General features: G+C 40.0%; 2 protein-coding genes across 2 annotated transcripts; one reads left to right on the top strand and one right to left on the bottom strand.

The window, feature by feature from the left end:
- Nucleotides 1–131: 131 nt before the first annotated feature.
- Nucleotides 132–18,811, top strand: Br140 (bromodomain-containing protein 140). Its single transcript, XM_034972393.2, has 23 exons — nucleotides 132–782; nucleotides 1,505–1,744; nucleotides 2,102–2,245; nucleotides 3,445–3,538; nucleotides 4,282–4,383; nucleotides 4,727–4,865; nucleotides 5,192–5,300; nucleotides 5,857–5,943; nucleotides 6,155–6,374; nucleotides 7,023–7,119; nucleotides 7,763–7,940; nucleotides 8,600–8,763; nucleotides 9,239–9,432; nucleotides 10,115–10,206; nucleotides 11,117–11,264; nucleotides 11,932–12,042; nucleotides 12,275–12,364; nucleotides 12,776–12,905; nucleotides 13,969–14,094; nucleotides 14,726–14,830; nucleotides 15,304–15,427; nucleotides 16,011–16,108; nucleotides 17,548–18,811. The coding sequence occupies exons 1-23, from the start codon at nucleotides 333–335 to the stop codon at nucleotides 17,876–17,878; spliced, it is 3,573 nt and encodes a 1,190-aa protein (XP_034828284.1). The 5' UTR covers nucleotides 132–332; the 3' UTR covers nucleotides 17,879–18,811.
- Nucleotides 18,812–19,342: 531 nt separating this feature from the next.
- On the bottom strand, nucleotides 19,343–21,287 carry LOC117985618 (NADH dehydrogenase [ubiquinone] 1 alpha subcomplex subunit 7-like). The gene is made up of 4 exons (XM_034972392.2): nucleotides 21,120–21,287; nucleotides 20,946–21,034; nucleotides 20,458–20,559; nucleotides 19,343–19,481 (listed from the first exon to the last, which is right to left on the bottom strand). Exons 1-4 carry the CDS (start codon nucleotides 21,186–21,188, stop codon nucleotides 19,409–19,411), a joined length of 333 nt encoding a protein of 110 aa, XP_034828283.1. The 5' UTR covers nucleotides 21,189–21,287; the 3' UTR covers nucleotides 19,343–19,408.
- Nucleotides 21,288–21,804: the final 517 nt, after the last annotated feature.

The raw sequence follows: 21,804 nt of genomic DNA, 5'->3' as shown, positions 1-21,804 counted from the left end.
GAGACAGACGATCACTACAACAATGACAATTTGTTATATAAATTCCTTGCCTCCCACTTCCCCTTACTACTGAAACAAACATCGTCTATGGAGTTGGTGGTCTGTATCCTATATGTTATTGGTCTGTGATTTCGGTCGTCTCAATAATTTGGTTACCTATTTATATATATTTTACTCTTTGATTTTGTTGTACATGTAAAATTAAACGGTAGGGGCCTCCTAAAATGTTGCTTGGGTAGGCATCTTCAGTTCTGACTCCTGACACCCAATAAACTCAAAACTAAAGGAAAGGATTGCCTGCGATGGCTTATTGACCAGTGTTTCACATAATAATGGGTTTAGACTTCGATGTTTTAGAATTTTGCAAGAAGCTACGTCAAAATAGACCACCACCGTATCAGTGCCCGTTAGACAAATGTGATAAAGTTTACAAAAGCTTGTGCGGTCTGCAGTACCATTTGGTTAATTATGACCACGATAATCCAACGCCAGCTACGCCTGCGGTCGCGAACAATCGCAAGAAAGGCAGAGTTAGGGCGGCGGTGCCGACAGGGGATATTGCGCTTCAAAGTCCTCCGAAAGAAGCCTTGACTTTTGCAGAAGCTCAGAAAGTCGTGCAGTTTGAAATCGATGGCAAAATAAGTAGAATTCCTATTGACCAGCCAGTGCCAATTATTTCTTTAGAGGAGTGGGAGAAAAAGAATGCTGAGTTGGAAAAACCTTTGCCTTTCATAGAACCTCAGCCTGAGCCTCAGGTTAAGTTGCCTGAAGCCACATTCCGAGTAAGTACTTTTATTGTTCCACTTGCCACTGAAACAGTTTATCACTAATCTGCCCCGACTTCACATGGATAGTACCAGGGTATTTCTATAATAATATCTTGAATATGTTTTTTTTACTTTTAACACAAATATTGTATGTATTATATGAATATGTAAATAAATAAAATTAGAGTAAGTACTTAAAACCTTCCTTGTGGTGTGTTTGTATGATTAATTTAACTAGAATTAATCACACCAAACTTTAAATATCAATATTTTTTTACTGAAATCGTTGGATTTTACCTATTAGAGAAACAATGAAAATGTATGTATTTTTAATATGTTAGGTATGTATTTGGTTAATAGTCTACTTTTTACTAAGTTATTATTTGATACTGATTGCCATTGATTTGCTGTTACCCTTTGAGGAGAACTCCTCAAAGGGTTACATCAAATATACTGAAAGCAGTATTTTCAGTGTGAAGCATGTTGACACACAAAAAAAAATTGTTTTGGGGTTTATAGTTCTTCTGAAATTTTCATAATGATATTTAAGTAATGTACTGAGACTGTCCAGTTTCAGTTTTATTATAAGTATAGATTCTGTAATATTCTTGTGATTCTTTCACCACAGAATGGGTTCGAAACTAGTTAGGCTTATAGTTGATTATATTTATTTATAATGGCTAACACTTACAATAGCTTAAATGCTAAATAAATTTACTGCATTTTATTCATTTCAGCTTATTGAAGACTATAATGAAAGAGTGTGTGATGCCCCACCTCGGCCGAATGCTTACATCCGTTTCATCGAGAAGTCAGCTGAAGAACTTGACGGAGAGGTGGAATATGATGTTGATGAGGAAGATACTGCATGGCTGGCTATCATTAACAAGAATAGAGCAAAACAAGCCTTGCCACCAGTTTCTGTTGACACTCTGGAGCTATTGATGGATAGATTGGAAAAAGAGTCATATTTTCAAGTAAACAAATTTTTGTTTAGACTCATAAGTAGCATTGTAGACATCTGTTTAGTACAAACAAAATAATCAGCCCAATATAGGAACTGAAAACCAGAACATAATATCAAAACAGGCCTTGCTTGTTTGTTGACAATTTAGAATATGGATGGTAGGATTGGCGGAAAAAAAATAAGTGGCTTTGTAGACAAAACTCAGTACAAAATCCCTTTGACATTTACCTCCTAGCTTAGGAGTAGTTGTATGTTAATGAGTCTTATTCCACTATTAAATGATTATATGGTTATAAATAAAGTGGTTATAAAGCTACATTTTAGCTTTAAGTCATTATTGGTAATTGTGTATTTAATTTTTTTGCAGGCAACTCAAAACGGTCAGCAGACAGCATCAACGGTAGATGAGGATGCAGTGTGCTGTATTTGCATGGATGGAGAGTGTCAGAATACCAATGTGATCCTGTTCTGTGACATGTGTAACCTAGCTGTTCATCAGGATTGTTACGGGGTACTTATATTCAGGATAAATATAAACCAGCAAAGTTAATAAATAAATAAAATAGCCTTTATTCTCTGATACAATAGTTATACATCTTATATTACTAACTAACCGTATTACTAATTTCTTATTTCCTATTATTTAATTATCCTATCATTTTTTTTCTAAAAAAATTCGTAACACCAGCAATTTACAGATCAGGTTGTCCTCTTTGGACATAGGCCTCCTCTAGCCTTCTCCATTTTTCCCTATCTAAAGCCAATCCGCGCCAACCCTTTGGCAGGTCGTCCTCCCATCTCCTCTGTGGCCGTCCTCTCGCTCTCTTCCCATCTCTGGGGTACCAGTATGTGACCTCTTTGGTCCATTTATCCTTTGGAGATCTGATCACATGTCCAATCCAACGCCATTTAAGTTTCTTAATTCTTTTTGAGACATCTGTCACCTGTGATCTTTCTAATTTTGGTCAGTCTCCACTTGTCTTTCAGTTTGATGTGCAGCATGCTTCTCTCTATCCCTTGTTGGCATACCTTTATTTTCTAATTGTGAGCTTTTGTCAGACCCCACGTTAACCGGCAAAGTTAGGCGAATCTCATCTCGTAGTTTCCCTTAGAGAGTTATCACATCCTTTCAACTGATGTTACTGATGTTGTTGCCAGCCTAGATTGGTTTATGAGGAAGATAATCAACAGATACAGGTTGATAACCAATTGATCCATCATTCACCAATATAGGGTGGAGTAAGAATGACCTTGACAACTTATTTATAGTCTAGAAGCAGTCTAGATTCAGGTAACAAAACTAAATGCATGTTTTAGAGATATTAAATATAATACCTTAAAAATGACTCTTCACGCTTCATTTTAACTTTTTGTGTCAAATTTCATGTCACAAGTACGATTTTAGTCTGGAAGAGATCGCTATTTAGCGATAAGACCGATTTATTTTATTTTACCTACTTATTTTTAAGTTCTCTTTTTTTGTTACCTGTCATTTGTGTTTTGTGGTGTGATAAAGTATATATAATACATTTCAGTCCTTATTTTAAATGTGAACCGTACTTTTGACATGGCAGTTGACCCATTGAGTTAAAATGGCGCGTGAGAAGTCGATTTTTTCGGTCTATATCAGATTTTATTATTGTTTATTTATTACTGTTATTTTGTACATAATATATGTGTAGAAATAAAAAAAAACATAATTTGCTTTAGGTGCCCTACATACCAGAAGGGCAATGGCTGTGCAGGCGATGTTTACAGTCACCCTCTCGTCTGGTAAACTGTGTCCTGTGCCCCAACACGGGAGGTAATATTTAGTTTTGGACTAGTTCTAAGGGTAAGGTCTATAGAGTGTACTTTGACTTTGCTCTTACTTAAGATACTGTTAAAAGGAGTCCCCGTTGATATCACATAAATCTGCCTCGCAATAACTGAAACTGAGCAAAGTCGAGGTACCGGGTACGCTCTATAGATCTCAGCTTAAAGCCTAATTTACACACTAAGTTATTAAGTAGTTAACTTAATTTTAGCTTAATTTTAAGTGACATAATGCATGTAAAGAGTGAATTTAGTAATAAATTGCAAGTTAAAATTTAGTGTGCAAGTAAACACGTAGAATAGAATAATCGTTACTTAAGTTTAGTTAACACGTGACAGAGCTTTATCTCTCACATAAATCTGTCTCGTTTTAACTCAATCTTACGATTAGCGACTCTGAGTACCGCGGTAAGCACGTTTGGACAGGTCCAATTAAGTTAAGCTTTTAGTTAAGACTTTGCACAGGTCGAAGTTTACGGGAAAATGTCGAAGTGATCGGAAGATTTCATTGTTCATTTTTTCTGTGACTTTGCTGAGCACATAAAGAATTACAGTGTTTATTATTTCACGCACTTCGCTGTTCCTCTCGGAATGAACTTGAGATCTTTACTAAATTACTTGTCTGGATGCGTGAAAACGCTTACTTAAAATTAAGTTAATTACTTGATAACTTATTAAGTGTAAATTAGACTTATGTGTGCACATATTACTTAAGTCTTAGTGTTTTCACAGGGGCATTCAAACAGACAGATCAAGGAACATGGGCACACGTCGTTTGTGCTCTTTGGATACCAGAAGTCCGATTTGCTAACACAGTCTTCTTGGAACCGATAGGTATTATATATTTTTTTACATATTTCATAAATTAAGAAAAGAGTTTATAAATAATTCATATATATAATTGATTTTCCAATATACATATAAAATCATTTGACTTCCTAGCTAATCTAACTAATTTTATTGCGCTTGTTGCCCTTTTTTTCATTGCGAATTTTTACTTTCATGTCTTATCAGCTGCGAATTATAACTTTCATGACAAAATGTGCAACCTCCCTCTTAATTTCTCCCCTCCTCTCTTCCCCCTCTCTCTGACTCTACAAATAGTCGTCTCTTCTTTAATATGAATGTATAAGCGTTGTTTATCTGGAGGCTTATAATATCTTTACATCGTCATTAGACTCGATTGAGATGATCCCAGCGGCGCGCTGGAAGCTGCAGTGCATGGTGTGCAAGCAGCGAGGCGCGGGCGCCTGCATCCAGTGCCACCGCAGCAACTGCTACTCCGCTTTCCACGTCACTTGCGCGCAGCAGGCTGGGTAAGTGAAGCCTGAACCACTACATGATTATAGATGTCGCTATTAGATCTATAACACGATACAGTCTGAACAAAGTACAGTGCGACAAGGTTATCTTGGCGCCTGGCGAAAATCGGAACTAGCATTGCCGTCAAGTGTCCCCTTTGTTCTTGTTTGAATATTCTAAGCGTTTGTTCCATTTGTTCTCCAACAGCGCCCCCCTGTCAATGTCATTCAAATTTCAAATGCCAAGAGAAGAGAGCCTTGTCAAATGAGGTTAAGATTTGACAGACTTTACGCCTCGACTTTGCACACTTGCAACATAAAGAAGAGTAGTATTCTTTCAGCCTGTACATGAAAATGGAAGCGGCTGGTTCGGGGCGGGACCCTAGTCAACCAGTGCAGGTCGCTAAAATGGCTTACTGCGACGCGCACACTCCTGCGCATATCTTGCAGGTGATTTTATTGTACAGTACAGTACTACCACTTTTATACGTTAAGTCAATGTACCTGCGCATAAATCTTATTTTTAATGGCGCGAAAATATCTCAGCCAATTAAAGCGCGCGTCCGTCCGCTATTGTTTGTTGATTATGCGCCATGTTTTGTACCTGCGAATCATGAGTGAGATAGCACGGGTGTGTTGCTCTTGTGTTTAAAATCTTAACGTCAAGCAATAAGGCCTGCATTTCATTGGTGTACATTTGGTTTTGTCGGCGTTAGGTTGCCGATAGGAATTTTGCCGATGCGACTTATAAAAGTGTTAGTACTGTATTCGAGTTACGATATGGTCGCTATACAACATGGTAACTGTCGGCATGAAAGACCACACATCAAACTTTAGTATGAGACAACTTCAGCTTCATAGAGCGTCATCTCTGTCACTCATACCTATGTGGACGCTTTGTCGCCGAGTTGCCAGTCTCAACGACAGAGACAACGCTCTTTCTACAGTTAAATGTATAATCTTTCTCCAAGAAGAAGAAAAAGAAAGATTTGTTTTTATTTTTTAGGAAAGAAGAGCGTTGGAATCTGAGGGGGATAACAAACCTTCTGATCTGTCAGCGATAAGGCAAAAAGGTAGAGAAAAAATAAAACAGGTAAGCAAAGTTTTTTGTATGTGAAAATGTGTAATTGTAAAATGTCCATATTAATTCTTTTAATGTTGGTCATTCTCTTGTTAACAAGCTTGTAACTAAATTGAGAATTTCGTGATGCTAGTGCCGACGTTACCAGCTGAGCGAGTTACATGGAGTTACAGAAATCGCTCAGTTCCGAAATATTCATTGAAAAAGTGATTCTTTTAATTAGGCGCGTCGAGTACTAGCGTTGAAGAGAACTTGGGCACCTGTAGTACTAGTGCCGACGTTACCAGCTGAGCGAGTTGCGGAAATCGCTCAGCTTGCTCACGGGCCACCCGCGGCACGAGCACAGCTCATGAAGCGCTTGCTCGCTTATTGGACGCTTAAGCGACACAGTAGGAATGGCGTTCCTCTGTTGCGGAGACTGCAGAGTCTTACTAGTCACCATGGTAAGCGATCCATTTATAATCGAGGCAATTGAGCTATATGCGATACCGAACATTTCAGTACTTTTGTACTTCTTGAGGCAGAGGCTATAAGATCTATAGAGTCTTATTACGCTACATGTTGACATGGCAGTCGCGCCCGGTTTAGCCCGCGCGCTAAACCGGTGCGGGATAGTGCGGATGTGCGGTGCGTTCCCCCGCCTCATACCTCGATTGCCATCTCGACTCGTCACGAACTATACTTTGACTTTGATCAGACTTTATTCAGAGTTAAAACAAGACAGATTGATGTCAAAGACATACTCTGTAGATCTCAGTGCTCTTTTAGTGCAAAATTAGTTTAAACCAACTATTTAAATTTTTAAATTTTATTTGTTAAAATCACTAAAGTAGTTTAAACCAACTTATGGCATTCCTTTTCGTATTTCTTGAGACACATAAATGTCACATACTTACTAGGGAAATTAGTTAAAACGCAGCTTGGAAGTGTAATTAATAATAATAATTTATGTCCTCTACATTAATTTGACCAAACCTTGTATGTTCCATCTTGGAAGAGATTTGTCCATGGTGTAAGATATTATATTACCTAAAACTAACCTAACAGTTTTGTTTATCAAGACATTTTGGTTGATAGGATTGTTTTCACAGGTAGCAGAGGTATCCAAGACGGCACGGTTAACATACGGGAGCTATGTAACCAACTCAAGTACTGGCAGAGAATACGACAGGACTTGGAAAGAGCTAGGTATGAGTTTTTTTTTCATCTTATCGACCAACGAACATCCGCTGTTCTGCTGTATATCTTTCTTATTGAAATACATGTTGTTTTCACTTTTCTTTACCTCCGAATATTATTCGATTTAACAACGCTTTTATTATAATTATTGATGTAACATTATTGTTGTGCCCACAAGCGGCCCAAGACAGTGGGGTGTGGAATGGAAGTCCCTGAAGAGTAGGTCCATCTGGGAACATCCTTCGGTTGTATCGACTATAACGACGACTTTTGTCATTTTGTCTATCATCATCATCATGATCAACCCATCGCCGGCTCACTACAGAGCACGGGTCTCCTCTCAGAGTGAGTAGGGTTTTGGCCATAGTCTACTACGCTGCCATGTGCGGATTTGTAGACTTCACACACCTTTGAGAACATTATGGAGAACTCTCAGCCATGCAGGTTTCCTCACGATGTTTTTCTTCACTGTTAAAGCAAGTGATATTGAATTACTTAAAACGCACATAACTTCGAAAAGTTAGAGGTGCGTGCCCGGGGTAGAACCCCCGACCTCTGATTAGAAGGCGGACGTTCTAACCACTGGGCTATCACAGCTTATTTAGTGCCGTTTCGACATTCGGCCGGTGCATCAATTTCCGAGTTTGTTTAGGTTGCTTTGCGAGCTGGTACGCAAGAGAGAGCGCCTGAAGGCGGAGTACACGCGCGTGTGGGAGCGCTGCGTGCTGCACTCGCTGCGGCCCGAGCGCGCCGCGCTGCACAAGCTGCTGCGGCTGCTGCGTCACGCCGACCAGAGCGACGTGTTCACGGAGCCCGTGGATCCACTCGAGGTTTGTTACTGCTCTGGTCTGCAGTCGGAGTACACATGCGTGGCGGAACGCTGCGTGCTGCACTCGCTGCGCCTGCTGCGTCACGCCGACTAGAGTGACGTGTTCACGGAGCCTGTGGATCCACTCGAGGTTTGTACCTATAGTCCGCGATAGGTGGAGTTGGCAATCGCGGTATGAGGCGGGGAGACGCCCCGCACACACGTCACGCGCGCTCGCCCACACTGCAGCCGCGGGGGCTGCGCGGGTGTATGGGGCATTCCGTCCCCGATCGCCATGTCGACTTATCGCGTACTACACCTACTCATAAAGCGAGGGGTGCATGCAATGAAATGAAATGAAATGATTTATTTGTTCTACAAAGGTCTTTTTAAAATTGTGCCAGGGACCCTGAAGTAAGTTTGCAAAACCTGTATCTCAGGGTCCCGGTCCAGGGTATGCAATAGATAAGTAATAAAGAGTGTATATTGAGTAGCTGGGAGAATTCTCACAGCAGTTCATATCATTTGCAGAATAATAATAAATGTTCGTGAATATTACGTGTCAATTAAATTAAAATTATCGTTTTCTGTTTTAAATCTTGTATTCCCATTCTCTTTTTCTCAAACCTCTACGCGGTCCAAACCTTTAGCCATCCTAACAGTTACATTTGTTTGTGCTAGGTTCCAGACTACAGCACCATCGTGAAACACCCCATGGATCTTAGCACGATGGGAAAGAAGTTGGATAGAGGCGTATACAAAACAATAGATGATGTAGAAGCAGACTTCCAACTCATGATCGAAAACTGTCTCACTTACAATAATAAGGACACTGTGTTTTACAAGTAAGTTTCTGTCTTTATCTCTTTTTAAAATGGCGCTTGATGTCGTTAATTCATTGTAGTTTTAAAAGATTTTTCTGAGTTTGAATTGTTCGTACATTCGGCACACTACTGAGAACTGGTCTCTTCACAGAGTGGGAAGGGGTCATGGTCCACCACACTATAAAGTGCGGATTAGCAGACTTTACCTTTGATCGGGATTACCGGGATCACGGCTTTTCTTCACCGTTAAAGCAAGCGATATTCAATTTGCAACGCACATAACTTTGGAAAGTTGGGATTGAACACCTGACCGAATAGCAGGCTGAAGTCTTACGCCATTTGGCTAACACTGCTCCTTTTCGGGTACTCATAATATAGCAACTTCTTAAAAATCAAAAATTAAAATCAAAGAGTTCCCACGGGACTAAAACCTAAATCTACACGGTCAAGTCGCTTGCATCATCTAGTTTCTTATAAATATATTTTGCCACCACAGGGCGGGTATAAAAATGCGGGACCAGTGCGCACCAATATTCCGACAAGCCCGTCGTGACGTGATCGAGGCGGGCATGCGAGACGTGGCGGGGCAGGGCGAGGCGGACGAGGCGGAGCGGCCTCGCCAGCGCGAGCCCAGCACGAGGCGCCGCCGCAGCGTGCGACGCTCGAGCAGCGACAGCGACCGGACTGCGGGTAACACTCAAAGTCCAATACAGGCACAGGCACGGATCTCGAGGCATACGAAAATGCGGGACCAGTGTGCACCAATATCCCGTCAAGGGCGTTGTGACGTGATCGAGGCGAGCATGCGAGACGAGGCGGAGCGGTCTAGACAGCGCAAGCCCAGCACAAGACGGCACCGCAGCGTGTGATGCTCGAACGGTGACAGCGACTGAACTGCGGGTGACTGAACTAGAGGCATAGTGTACTTGCGTCCACGTACACTTTCCCACTCTCTCTAAAAGGGGTTGGTGTGTGTGGCAGACTACCTGGGACCAGTGTGCACCAATATTTCATCAAGTGGCAGGGCATGGCAGGACGAAGCGGAACGGCCTCGCCAGCGCGAGCCCAGGTCGAGGCGGCGCCGCAGTGTACGAAACTCGAGCAGCGACAGCGACCGGACTGCGGGAAGCATTTACATTCGAGTACAGGTGCGAAAATAGTGTACTTGCGAGCACGTACACTCGCTCACAAAGCGATTAGTGTGTACTGGCAGACTACGCGAGAGCGATGTTACTAATATTCATGGCATGCGAGACGTGGCGGTGCATGTGGTTCATGGGAAAATAATATGAATTTGACGAATAAAGTCTGTCATTGGTGTATCATTGTTACATTGTACTTCAAACAAAATAAAACCTACTTTTTATTTTAGATATACGTAGCGAACGCGGCGTGTCATTGGCTCGTAGTGAACGACGACATACTAGTCTACGTAGAGATCTGCACACGGACGATGATAATACGGTATGTATACCGCGTAAAATTTTACTCCTCACGCGTCATTTTAACTTTTTGTGTCAAATTTCATGTCAAAAGTACGATTTCAGTCCTTATTTAAAGGTGACGTACTTTTGACATGACAGTTGACTCATAGAGAAATGGCGCGTGAAGAGTCATTGTATGTACTGTATAACAGTTATTTTACTACAAGTAAACTTTCTGTTGCTAAACGCGTTTTGGGCTCGTGAGACGAAAATATATAGTACGCAACAGGTCGAGATGGCACTCTGGGAGGGGAACGCACCGCACAGCCCCCGCGCTAACCCGGTGCTGGCGAATGCGGGGGACGTACGAGTGTGCGGGGCGACCGCCGCTTCGTACCCCGATTGCCATCTCGACCTGTCGCGGATTATATCTCCGGTAGTGCGCCCCTCAGGTCACTCCGCGTTGTAAAGGAAATAGAACACACAAAAGGAGCTATGTATATAGTACTGCAGTGCTCCAGGCTTATACATGTGAATTTGTATGTGTAAATGTGTATTTGTGTTTTAATTGACGATTTTTTAAATGGCAAGGTTGTATGGGAACTGTCGGTTTTGCATTCAAAAGCTTACAAGGTAGTGTAATAGTTACATTGCTTATGTATTGCATAATTACATATTGCAACATTTGGTTTTTTTTTAAAGAAAGAAAAAAGAGTTCCTTGCCTGGTCTTAGAGTCAGTTCCGAATCGCTAACATAACCATAAGTAGCACATGTTGTCGTACGTGAAATAAATATATTCATTTTCATTTATGTCTAGTAGTGGGTGGTAGACGTCTATCGGTTAATGATGATGATCTTTTAAGGACTGTTGGAAACGTTTCCATCGCGCATTGTGTGTTTGAAGTTTAAGAAAACGATAAAAAGATTTTAAGGTAATTAAAATTTTCAGCGTGACAATTCCCCGGTGGTAACGAAAAGCAAAGTGAACAGAAACTGGTGGCGAGGGCGAGGCCGCGGGCGGGGCCGGAGGGGGCGGAGGGGCAGAGGCCGCGCGGCGCACTCCGCCTCCAGGCTGCCACGGGAACCTAGGGAAATCGGTAAACCCTACTGTGTGCTTAGTATAAGATTTTACATCTCACCCAACGTATATAGTATTCGAGATCGAAGCACAATAACATTAGACTAAAATGAACCTAAAGAGCCTTGATTTAAAATCAAAAAATCAGTACCGCCGATTTTAATTTCGCAGTTCCACTTGAAGCGCTGACTGTGGATGTATGCACGGACATGAACTTTATAAAAAGTGTTTCGACGCTCGATTTCTGTAACTTCATTAAAAGACTTTTAAGGCCAAAGATACTATAACGCTGAAGTGTTTCGACGCTCGAATTCTATAAACGTTGGTGTGATGTAAAATCTCACACTGGTCGCTGATTCTATATTCGACGCTTTTGGTTTTTAGGGGGATGACAGTTAACGAGACAAAAAAACTGGAACGTTTTTTTTATTTTTATCATATCAACCTATCGTCAGCCACTACTGAGCGATATCTTCTTAGAATGAGAAGGGTTTATGTCTTCTGTGACTTTATAATATCTAAACTATACATATAATGAGATGTGAGATATCAAACCTATACTAGAGTTAAACATTTACAAAGTACAACTACAGTTCTTTCTTCTTTTGCATCTTGTATTTTTTCATATTATGTATGTGTGTGTGATTTTTTTAAAGTATTTCAATATTAAACTATTCATTTTTCAGATACACCCACAACAGATTCGGAAGCACCCATAACTACAAGAAAAAGCGTAGAGCGCACCCAGAAACTGGTCACACCGGATAGATCGCCTTCCAAACAACCAGAGTCTACAGGTATATATAATACTGGCTTACGCCCGCGATTTCGTTCGCGTGGACTACACAAATTTCAACCCCCTATTTCACCCCCTTATTATACGATGGTTTTGAATTTGAACTCCGAAGGGATGGACCGTCGTGACCACGACTCATGCAACTGGGTCGAAATATCGGTAATTCAAAATCATCGTATTAATCATGGTCCGTACCCCCTATTTATATTATAAATGTAGAAATGTGTTCACAGGAATGGGACTTTTAGGTGGTCTCCGGAAACCAACTTTGTTGGTAAGCCCTTCTACATTGGCAACACCATCAAAGAGCTTCGGTGCTGATGGTAAGAATTTATATACAAACATAGTCATCATTATCGTGATCAACCCATCGCTGGCTCCGGCCGCCGCATAGGAGACCCGTGTCTCCTCTCAGAGTGAGAAGGATTTTGGCCATAGTCTATTACGCTGACCAAGTGTGGATCCCGTTGACATAGAATCATGAAATTTGGCAGGTAGGTAGGTTTTATACGGACTTCTATAGGGAAAAATCCGAAAACCGTGAATTTGTGGTTACATTGTCAAAAAAATGTGCTATGAACAAAATTTGTAACAATCAGTAGGTACCCTTATTACAAATCGCCGGCAACAGCTAGTATTTAGTGCTAATCTGACATGCACTTGGTCGATTTTTAATATAAGTATAGATTTCCTGACTCGGCGTAAAATATTGAATATTGATTGTAATGTTATAGCAACATTGCCCACGCTGTCAGCTAGCCTGGGCCGAAGCCCCGCGCCGCTGGAAGCGTCACCACGCAAGAAAGGACGTGGCAGACCGCGCAAGAACAAAGACAAATCCGCTTCGTCGCCTGATCTATTCAGGTTTGTTCATATTCATGGAGTACATATTCATGGCTCTCTACATAGCATGGACCTCCTTGAGGACCAGTAGCCAAGTGCGGATTGGCAGACTTCACACACCTTTGAGAACATTTTGGAGAACTCTTAGGCATGCAGATCTCCTCACCATGTTTTCCTTCAATGTGTATAATGCACGTAACTTCGAAAAGTTAGAAGTGCATGCCCGGGGTCGAACCCCGAACTCTCCGGCTAGAAGCGGACGTCTTAAGCACTAGGCTTCATCGCTTTTTCTATTTCGCGATTGATAAGGCGTAACTGATTTGATTCAGACTGTTCACTATAAAAGCCCAACTGCATTACAGCGGCGCTACACAGCGCTTACAGACCGCTTGCTGTAACTTGTCCCCTGCCGTCTTGTTGTCACCATTGCTTTATTCCTTAGAACTTAGGGTTTATTATTGTGTGATGAGCAATGGTGCCAACATAAGGTCAGAGGACAAGTTATAGGGAACGGTCTGTAGAAAATACTCAGCCGCGAAGCGACGCACTGCGCAGCGCCGCTGTAATGCGGTCTAGCCTTTACTTGTAATTCACCGTAGACTGAGTAAAAAATCTAGACAAAGGAACGTTTGCTTTCTCATTCACACTAAAAAGAGAGCACAGATAAAGTTACTAATGTGATAAACAGAGACGCAGTTAACCTATTTTTTATCCCTTATCGTGTAACCGGTTTTTATCAAAGACTACAACTTTAGTTGCAAAACAAACTGAGAATTCGTGGCGTCATTGTATTTCTTATTAGTTATTTACTTGTTTTCACATAAAAAACGTTTAATACAAATATTGTTGATCGGTAATACAAATATTGACTACTAAACAATGGTAATTGTGTTATTCATCGTTACGTCGTACTATCGCTATCTCAGAAGCGGCTACACAGTACTTCAGTCTAGCTTGTTTACTCAGTCTACGTAATTCACACAATAAAAACCTGACAAACCAAAGGTGCCTACATGAGGGCAAGGGAAAAGTTAATGTGAACCGTCTGTAGTTGACAGCATTATTATATCGTTGAATATTATAGAGGTATGGGTGGCGCTGAAGGGGCGGTGGAAGGCGGAAGGGCAGAAGTGCCGGGAGGAGCTTCCTTCTTGCAGTACAGAGGACCGCCTGGAGAAGTGGGATCTGATAGCGATTTGGCTCTTTCCAGGTAATTTTGAATTACGATTAAAAGGCCGATATTAACTTCTTGTGCGTGTGCCCACATCACTGTTGGAATGTGAGTTCTATCGTAAATATCCATTTACGATAGAACTCACGCTCCAACAGAAATGTATATTTACGAAATTATTATTTTGTATTTGTATTTGTATTTATTTATTTATTAAAGAAGAATATTTACAGTTTACAACAAGTTTGGTGCATTCATAAACTTTAAATAAGTTTTTCCGTACACCAGTGCCGTCGACAGTCGATAGGTACCTACACGTAACATTAATTTATTGTTATACTCAATACTTAACAGCTAACTAACAATTACTTAATATAAACTAACAACATAAAGCTAAATGTGGGTTATTTTAAACTTACTATACATTAAAAAGTAATAAGTAAAAGTTATTAAATTATTAATAAATGGATGTATGGATTTAGTAAATGGATATTTACGATAGAACTCACACTCCAACAGTACATAGCACATTTGCATTGTAACGTATTGGAACAAAGAGTGTAGCGCGTCATCATTGATTGAACTATCTATACCAACGCACTAAAGATTATAATCGTACTTGTGACATAACATTATATGTACGTATACGTAATGTACCTAATCTATTCAGGTCGTCAAGCAGCAGTTCTGTGTGGTCGCAGTCTTGTTCGTCGTGCACCCACTACGACGAAGACAACGCGTCCGAACACTCGTGCTCACTCAGCTCAAGCGACAGGTTAGTATATACCACTAGCTTTAACGTGCCACTTCGTCCGCTCTGTGTGGTTGCAGTCTTGTTCGTCGTGCACCCACTACGACGACGGCAACGCGTCCGAACACTAGTGAAGTGAACACTAGCTGAGTGAAGCTCAGCTCAAGCGACGGGTTAGTATATACGTTAGGCTTTGACGTGCCATTTCGTCCTTGTGATATAATTTATAGCCTACTGATGCCCACGGTGTGGGTTTACAAAGTAAGATATGATTTTGTACAATGCGCAGTCATACGCCTCACGTTCTGATTGGACTACTTGTTTTGCGCGAACTATCATGCAACCATTGTCATGCCATTTTAATTTGTCTATTTCCGAGTCCATCACCATAAAGACTCTGTAGATTTTGATGCTCTTTGGAACAGAAGTATATGGAAAGACGGCCAAAAATAAGGTTTATTTAGTTTAAATATGAGTCTTTTTGCTTTGTATCCCAGATCAAGTTATAACGAAACATTGGACTCGACGGTAGAGGGCGGCAGTGGTCCGGAGCCACGCAGACGCGCGCGACGCGCCACTCGGGCTGACGCATCCGATGCTGAACCTACTACGCCAATCAAGGTAATAATATTATCTCGATCTAAACATCACAGCCCATAGCTGTAATAGCTTAGTAGATAGGACATCCGACTTCTAATCGGAGGTCGGGGGTTCGATCCCGGGCACGCACCTGTAACATTTCGGAGTTATGTGCGTTTTAAGTTGTAAATATAACTTGTACACACACTCAGGTACACAGTTCGCGCACGCGCACGCGAAAAATCCCTACAAGAGACTTTTTCCATTAGTGGACGTCCATCGGTTGACGATGATGATGATAACCATAAACGTATTATTATGTACTAGATGATGCTCGCGACTTCGTCTGCGTGTATATAGGTTTATAAAGAAACCCCACTATTTAAAATACTGACCGTTAAACATCCTGTGGGAACTCTTTGATTTTCTGGGACAAATGTATGTCCGTGCTCAGGATGTAAGCTAATTCTGTTCTGTACCCATTAAAATCGGTTCAACGAAGCCAACAGACAGACAGACACACTTCCGCATTTACAATATTATTAGTATAGATTGAACGATTTCGTTTTCTGGTGTTCGTGGCGTTTCTTTAGTGTAAGTTTATGATTAAATTTTATGATTGTAGGGTCGCGGCACAAGGTCGTCCACATCTAAAACGCCGGTAAAATCCACGCAGCCGGATATCCAACTGGAACCATTGCAGCTTGTATGGGCTAAATGCAGGTAATTACATTTTACTACTTAATCATACTTGGAACATTGTACAAATCTCAATCGGGATGTTGTCCATATTCATCATGATCAACCCATCACCGGCTCACTACAGAGCACGGGTCTCCTCTCAGAGTGGCCATAGTCAAAGATAATATATACAAGTAAGATCGCTAACGTCATACATTCATTTAAAGCTTGCGTAAAACTCCTTTAAGTCGCCGGTACCTTGTAGGTCAACTCCTTATAGTGTGATGGCATTATTGTGCAAGCTAAAATGTGAGTTATCGAATTTATTTAGTGCCATCTATCGAACAACTGATGAAACTCAATTTTATTTAGAGCCAACTCCAATTTTACTCAAATAATAAACGAAATCCAAAATCACAGGCAATCATCAAAGGGTCCGGTATCAAGCGTAGGTCAGCAGTTTGGCATCATCAAAAATCCAGGAGCAAGCACAAGTAATCGGGTTAGCAGAATCTCGGAGTCCATATAGCAGAAACAATTCACAAACGAAATAGGGAAAAGAAATAAAAGCACTCAGAAAATTGTAACACACCGTCAAATTCAACCGTCACCGAATCCAAAGGCAAAGGCAAAATAATAATTTTATTTTCAAGTAACAAGTCATTTTGTTACGCCATCTACTGGAATTTTGTAATACTACTTCAGCTATCCAAAGCAAAATGCTATGGATAATGGATATCGTAAAGTTCAATGAGTCAATAATTAAAATTAAGAATTAGCTTTTTCCGATGGTGATGTGAAAATTTTGTATTTTGTTACTAAATATAAATAAATTTGATGAACCAGACAAGTAAAATATGATATTTCGTCAAATCCATAAAAAATATATTTCATACGAACCAAGTGACGCCATCTAGTAATAGTCTTGAACTAGTTACAATTTTAAATAGAGAGTGAGCGATCTGTACTTGTTTAATATATTATCTTTGCCATAGTCTACCACGCTGGCCAAGTGCGGATTGGTAGACTTCACACACCTTTACACACATTAGATCTCTCAGGCATGCAGGTTTCCTCACGATGTTTTCCTTCACCGTTAAAGCAAGTGATAATAAATTAATTAAAATGCACATAACTCTGAAAAGTTAGAGGTGCGTGCCTGGGATCGAACCCCCGACCTCCGATTATGCGAAGGCGGACGTCCTAACCACTAGGCTATCACAGCTTCGTCTCTATTATAGAGATGTAAATAATTTCTTAATGATTAAATAGAGGGTTTTCCTAGTTAGTTTTAAGCTAATTTTAAAGTTTTGTAACCATTTTGAATTATTATCAACAAAAAGTCAAATTTTTATCACGTAACTTTCGCTATTTCATACAAGCTCCCATAGACCCATACTAAAGCGTGCGTTTTGACGATAAAGTTGCTGATTTGATTAGTTGGCAACATCCCTAATATAGTTTTTTTTTTCGCCCCACAGAGGGTACCCCTGGTACCCAGCCCTAATCATCGACCCGAAGATGCCGAAAGGCTACATTTACAACGGAGTACCTTTACCTGTACCGCCTCAAGATGTTCTGAACCTCAAGAAAAACTTCTCTCACGAACCTGTTCTTTACTTGGTGTTATTTTTCGACGTAAAACGCACTTGGCAATGGCTACCACCAAATAAGCTAGAAGCTTTGGGTTTAGATAAATCCGTGGATCAAGCAAAGATGGTCGAGTCTAGGAAACCCACTGATAGGAAGGCGGTCAAGAAGGCCTATGGTGACGCAATGCAGTTTAGAAAGCAAGTGGATGGGGATAAATGACACAGGTTTAGGTATCGGTCTAGAAGACCGGCTAGGAATAGAGTGTTTAGCTTTGGAACTTTCTCAATGATGCACATTCGGACCCCAGAGACTACAGATTCTAGTGATTAAAGATCTTATCTCTAGGGATTAACTGCCGCACTCAGAGTAGCTTAATCGTTACTTAAGTTTAGTTAAAACGAGAAGAGCTATCTCTTACATAAATCTGTCTCGTTCTTAAGTAACGATTAGCGACTCTGAGTGCAGCTGTAGTGTGCAGTTACACATTTTAGCAGCTAAAAATAAAATTACCTTTCAAAATAACAACCTGTAGTTGCAACTCCATTTTATAATATTACCTTTAGAAAGTAAACTGTGTATACATATTTTTTTGAAATAATTAGATATTATTATTGTGAACATGAAATAAAATTCAGATAAAATATTGTAATCTCAATTTATACTGTATACTTACTGGTAAAGTATAATGATTTATTATGTTTAAGAGGGTGAATAGGTATTTTCTAGGATTTGTGGTTTGCTTTAAGTATGATAAATTTAGAATTTAAAAATGTATAAAAATGACAATTATGTAAGGGTTTTATGTGTATTTATTTTTTCTATAGAATTAATGACCTTATTTATTTACTAAATATAAAAATAAATAGTTATAAAACATTAATAGAAAATCAAGGAATTTCAAACCCAAACTAAATAATATTTTGTAATTGTGAGTTTGCACTGATGAAACACATAAAAACATTGAAAACTCTGTTTTCTTTTAATGTATTGAACTCTTTTTGGATTTTCATATAATAATTTGATGAACAATTAAATCTTGAAATCAGACACAGAATTTACCTGCAAGATGAAATTCAACAAAACAAATTTTGAGATTGGGCATATACAACAACCTGGCAAACATTTCCAATGTTAAATATTTTTGGTGCAAACTCACCACTGAGTTTGTTGTGGGCTCTTCTCAGACCTGGGCGCGTTTGGAACCCTCGTAGCTTTAGTTTTAAGTTTCCGTAATAATTATCACCACTATATCTTACAAATCTAACACCAGACCATCAAAGAGTAATTTATTACCTATTTTGAATAAATCATTTGACTTTGACTTTGAAGTTATCTTTTAAACCTTTCTGCAAGCTGCAATTGTTATATTGTTAGTATTTTTAAGTGTTAACTGCTTTTGTGTTGTTTGTGTAATTAAAAACTTGAAAAAAATATTTGTCTTTGGTTTTATACCTAACTATACTTATTTTTTAAGTGCCCCTTTATTTAAGACAGCAAAGTTATAGTACGCGACAGGCCCGCATGTCTCCCGCGCTAATCTAGTGCGGGCGAGCGCAGGTTACGTGCGGGTCGCCCCCGCCTCATACCCCGATTTCCATCTCGACCTGTCGCGGACTATAGATAAATACTAAGTGACCCTTTTAAATGTAACAGGAATAGAGCTAGAACAAATAACAATATGTAGAGGCAAAATCTATATATTACAATTAAATTAATAACAACAAAATGATTGCTTGACTTAAATAACGTTTATTCATAATGTTTATCCCATTGGAATAGCTTTCCTGGAGTGGGCCTAACGTTTGCTGCAGCTTTGGGTGTTCTGCAAAAAAAAGTGTAAGTATTTTTTAATATAAAAATATTTCAGTTTATATATTGTCACAGGAGCGAAGCGTTGGGGTTTCTAGTTGTAAAATATTGGAGGAGAAATAATTTAAGTGGACCAGGCTCACAACCAATAGGTAACATAGGTGAAACTGAAATAAAAGTAGGAAGTAGGAGTAGGAAGCACAGTCTGACTCACGAGTATACCCTTTTCAAAAACTAACAGGATCAATCTTCTCTCACAAAATATTGCCTGTTTGTGACTACAATGTGTTATTTCGAAAAAGTGTAATTTTTAACCAACAATCGTCAAACCTAAGTACCCTATATCTTAGTACATATTAAACGAAAAGGTTACTGACTGACTGATCTATCAAGGCACAGCTCAAACTACTGGACGGATCGGGCTGAAGTTTGGCATGCAGATAGCTAATATGACGTAGGCATGCGCTAAGAAAGGATTTTTGAAAATTCAACCCCTAAGGGGGTGAAATAGGGGTTTGAAATTTGTATAGTCATAAGCGAGCACCGTTAAAGCAAGTGATATTTAAATTCTTAACGCGCACGTAACTACGAAAAGTTAAAGGTCATGCACTCCCGACCTGGGCATTACCTCCTGAATAAAAGGCTAACGTCTTAACCACTACGCTATCACTGTTTTTAGGGTTCCGTATCTCAAAAGGAAAACGGAACCCTTATAGGATCACTTAGGTAGCTAAGCTAGTTATACGATAAAACATACATTAAATCCATACTGTTTCTTAATCTATGATACTGGATAGTTAATCCCACAGAACACACCATCCTTCTAAACTTGATAGAAACTAATTTATAGCCACTGCAAATCTTTTTTTCTTAAAAATCAAGTTTTTGAAATAACATCATGTTGAAGTTGCAAACAGGCAATAGGTCATGTTGGGAACAGTGAAGGTTAACATGAGATACTGTGCTTTTGTAATAATATATTTTATTACCCTTTATCAGCACTGCTGTCAGCAAGCAGTTTTTGAGTCAGGACTAGAGGTGGTTTGACTTCCCGGCGACCATCACGAGTGTAGTAGTAGTTATGGGCATGTCTGGAAATTTAATGGAACTCAATAAGCACTCCTCTTTATTCTATCTACTATTATTACTATGTCTGCCAATCCACACAGGACTGTGGCCTAAACCCTTCTCATTCTGAGACAAGACCCATGCTAAGTAATGGACCGGCAATGGATTGATTATGATGATGTTGATTATTGTTACTATTATTGAACCAATATTCCACAGCTCTGAACTGTACCCTTGTGGATTAAATAAAGAGTAATTAAGTATTCGAATTTTCAGAAGATAACAATTTGTAAGAAATAAATGAGTGATGTTTTTACTAAAGCACCAGATTGCATTTAAAAAAAATCCAAAAGTCTGAACTTTGAAGTAAACAAATCATTACAATCAACAAATAGGAGGTAAAACATACTTGTGTGAAGGTCCATCAGGAATTTGCGGTGGCGGTTGAGTTCTAGCTGCTATGAGGTGCTCAGATCTCAAGGCAGTCGTATGTTTTCTCTAAAAGAAATTGAAATAATATTATTACAATTTGGATTTGGTTATATTACATAACAAAACAATAATAAGCACAATCTATACTTACGCCAAGAAGGAAGTTTCTAAATGCCTGCATAAGAGGCGAAATATCTCGTAAGGGAACTTTAGTGCCCATTTTGGTAATTTATATATTACAATTTTACAAGTTTTATTTTGATTTTCGACATTCGACAGAAGCAAGAGATTTTTGTAATTTTGTTCCACAATTTGACAATTTTATTGGACACAAATGTCAATGTCGATGTGACATCTGGCAATGGTCTATGGTCTATGTACATAAAGGTGCATTTTCATGGGCTTACACATTCACAAAAGAGGACGCGACGAGTGGCCGGTGGTGTACCCAAGTGCAGCGCGCTGCCGGGCAAGTCGGGTCTCGGGACGGACGGGACGCGACACATTGTCGCAATATATAGTCCGCGACAGGTCGAGATGGCAATCCGAGTATGAGGCGTTGGGACGGCCCGCACACCCGCTCGTCACCCGCCCCATCCCGCACCGGTTTAGCGCGGGGGCTGTCCACACTCCGATTGCCATCTAGACCTGTCGACTGTCGGGTAGGTACTAGATACTTAGTATCCCTATTTTATAATATAATAAGAGTTAATAATACAGGAGAGTACGGGCCTAATACGAATCATTTAAGGTGAGATATTATGACCTCAGCTGATGCCTATGGTGCGGGGTTCACCAGGGCAGATTAAATTCCCCAGTCCTTTTTAACGTATAAG

The sequence above is a fragment of the Maniola hyperantus genome, chromosome 9 (genome assembly GCF_902806685.2).
Source record: "Maniola hyperantus chromosome 9, iAphHyp1.2, whole genome shotgun sequence".
In the NCBI taxonomy this organism is placed as follows: Eukaryota; Metazoa; Arthropoda; class Insecta; order Lepidoptera; family Nymphalidae; genus Maniola; species Maniola hyperantus.
This window is presented reverse-complemented; position numbering and strand designations above follow the sequence as displayed.

Excerpts from the sequence above, each read along its gene's own strand:
- Br140 (XM_034972393.2), top strand. The coding sequence starts at position 333 with ATGGGTTTAGACTTCGATGTTTTAGAATTTTGCAAGAAGCTACGTCAA. Across the intron at positions 4,384-4,726 it reads AGTCTTCTTGGAACCGATAG|ACTCGATTGAGATGATCCCA; the intron begins GTATTATATATT and ends CATCGTCATTAG. Across the intron at positions 14,095-14,725 it reads AGCGATTTGGCTCTTTCCAG|GTCGTCAAGCAGCAGTTCTG; the intron begins GTAATTTTGAAT and ends TAATCTATTCAG.
- LOC117985618 (XM_034972392.2), bottom strand. The coding sequence starts at position 21,188 with ATGGGCACTAAAGTTCCCTTACGAGATATTTCGCCTCTTATGCAGGCA. Across the intron at positions 21,035-21,119 it reads TTAGAAACTTCCTTCTTGGC|AGAAAACATACGACTGCCTT; the intron begins GTAAGTATAGAT and ends AATTTCTTTTAG. Across the intron at positions 20,560-20,945 it reads CCTGATGGACCTTCACACAA|ACATGCCCATAACTACTACT; the intron begins GTATGTTTTACC and ends TTAAATTTCCAG.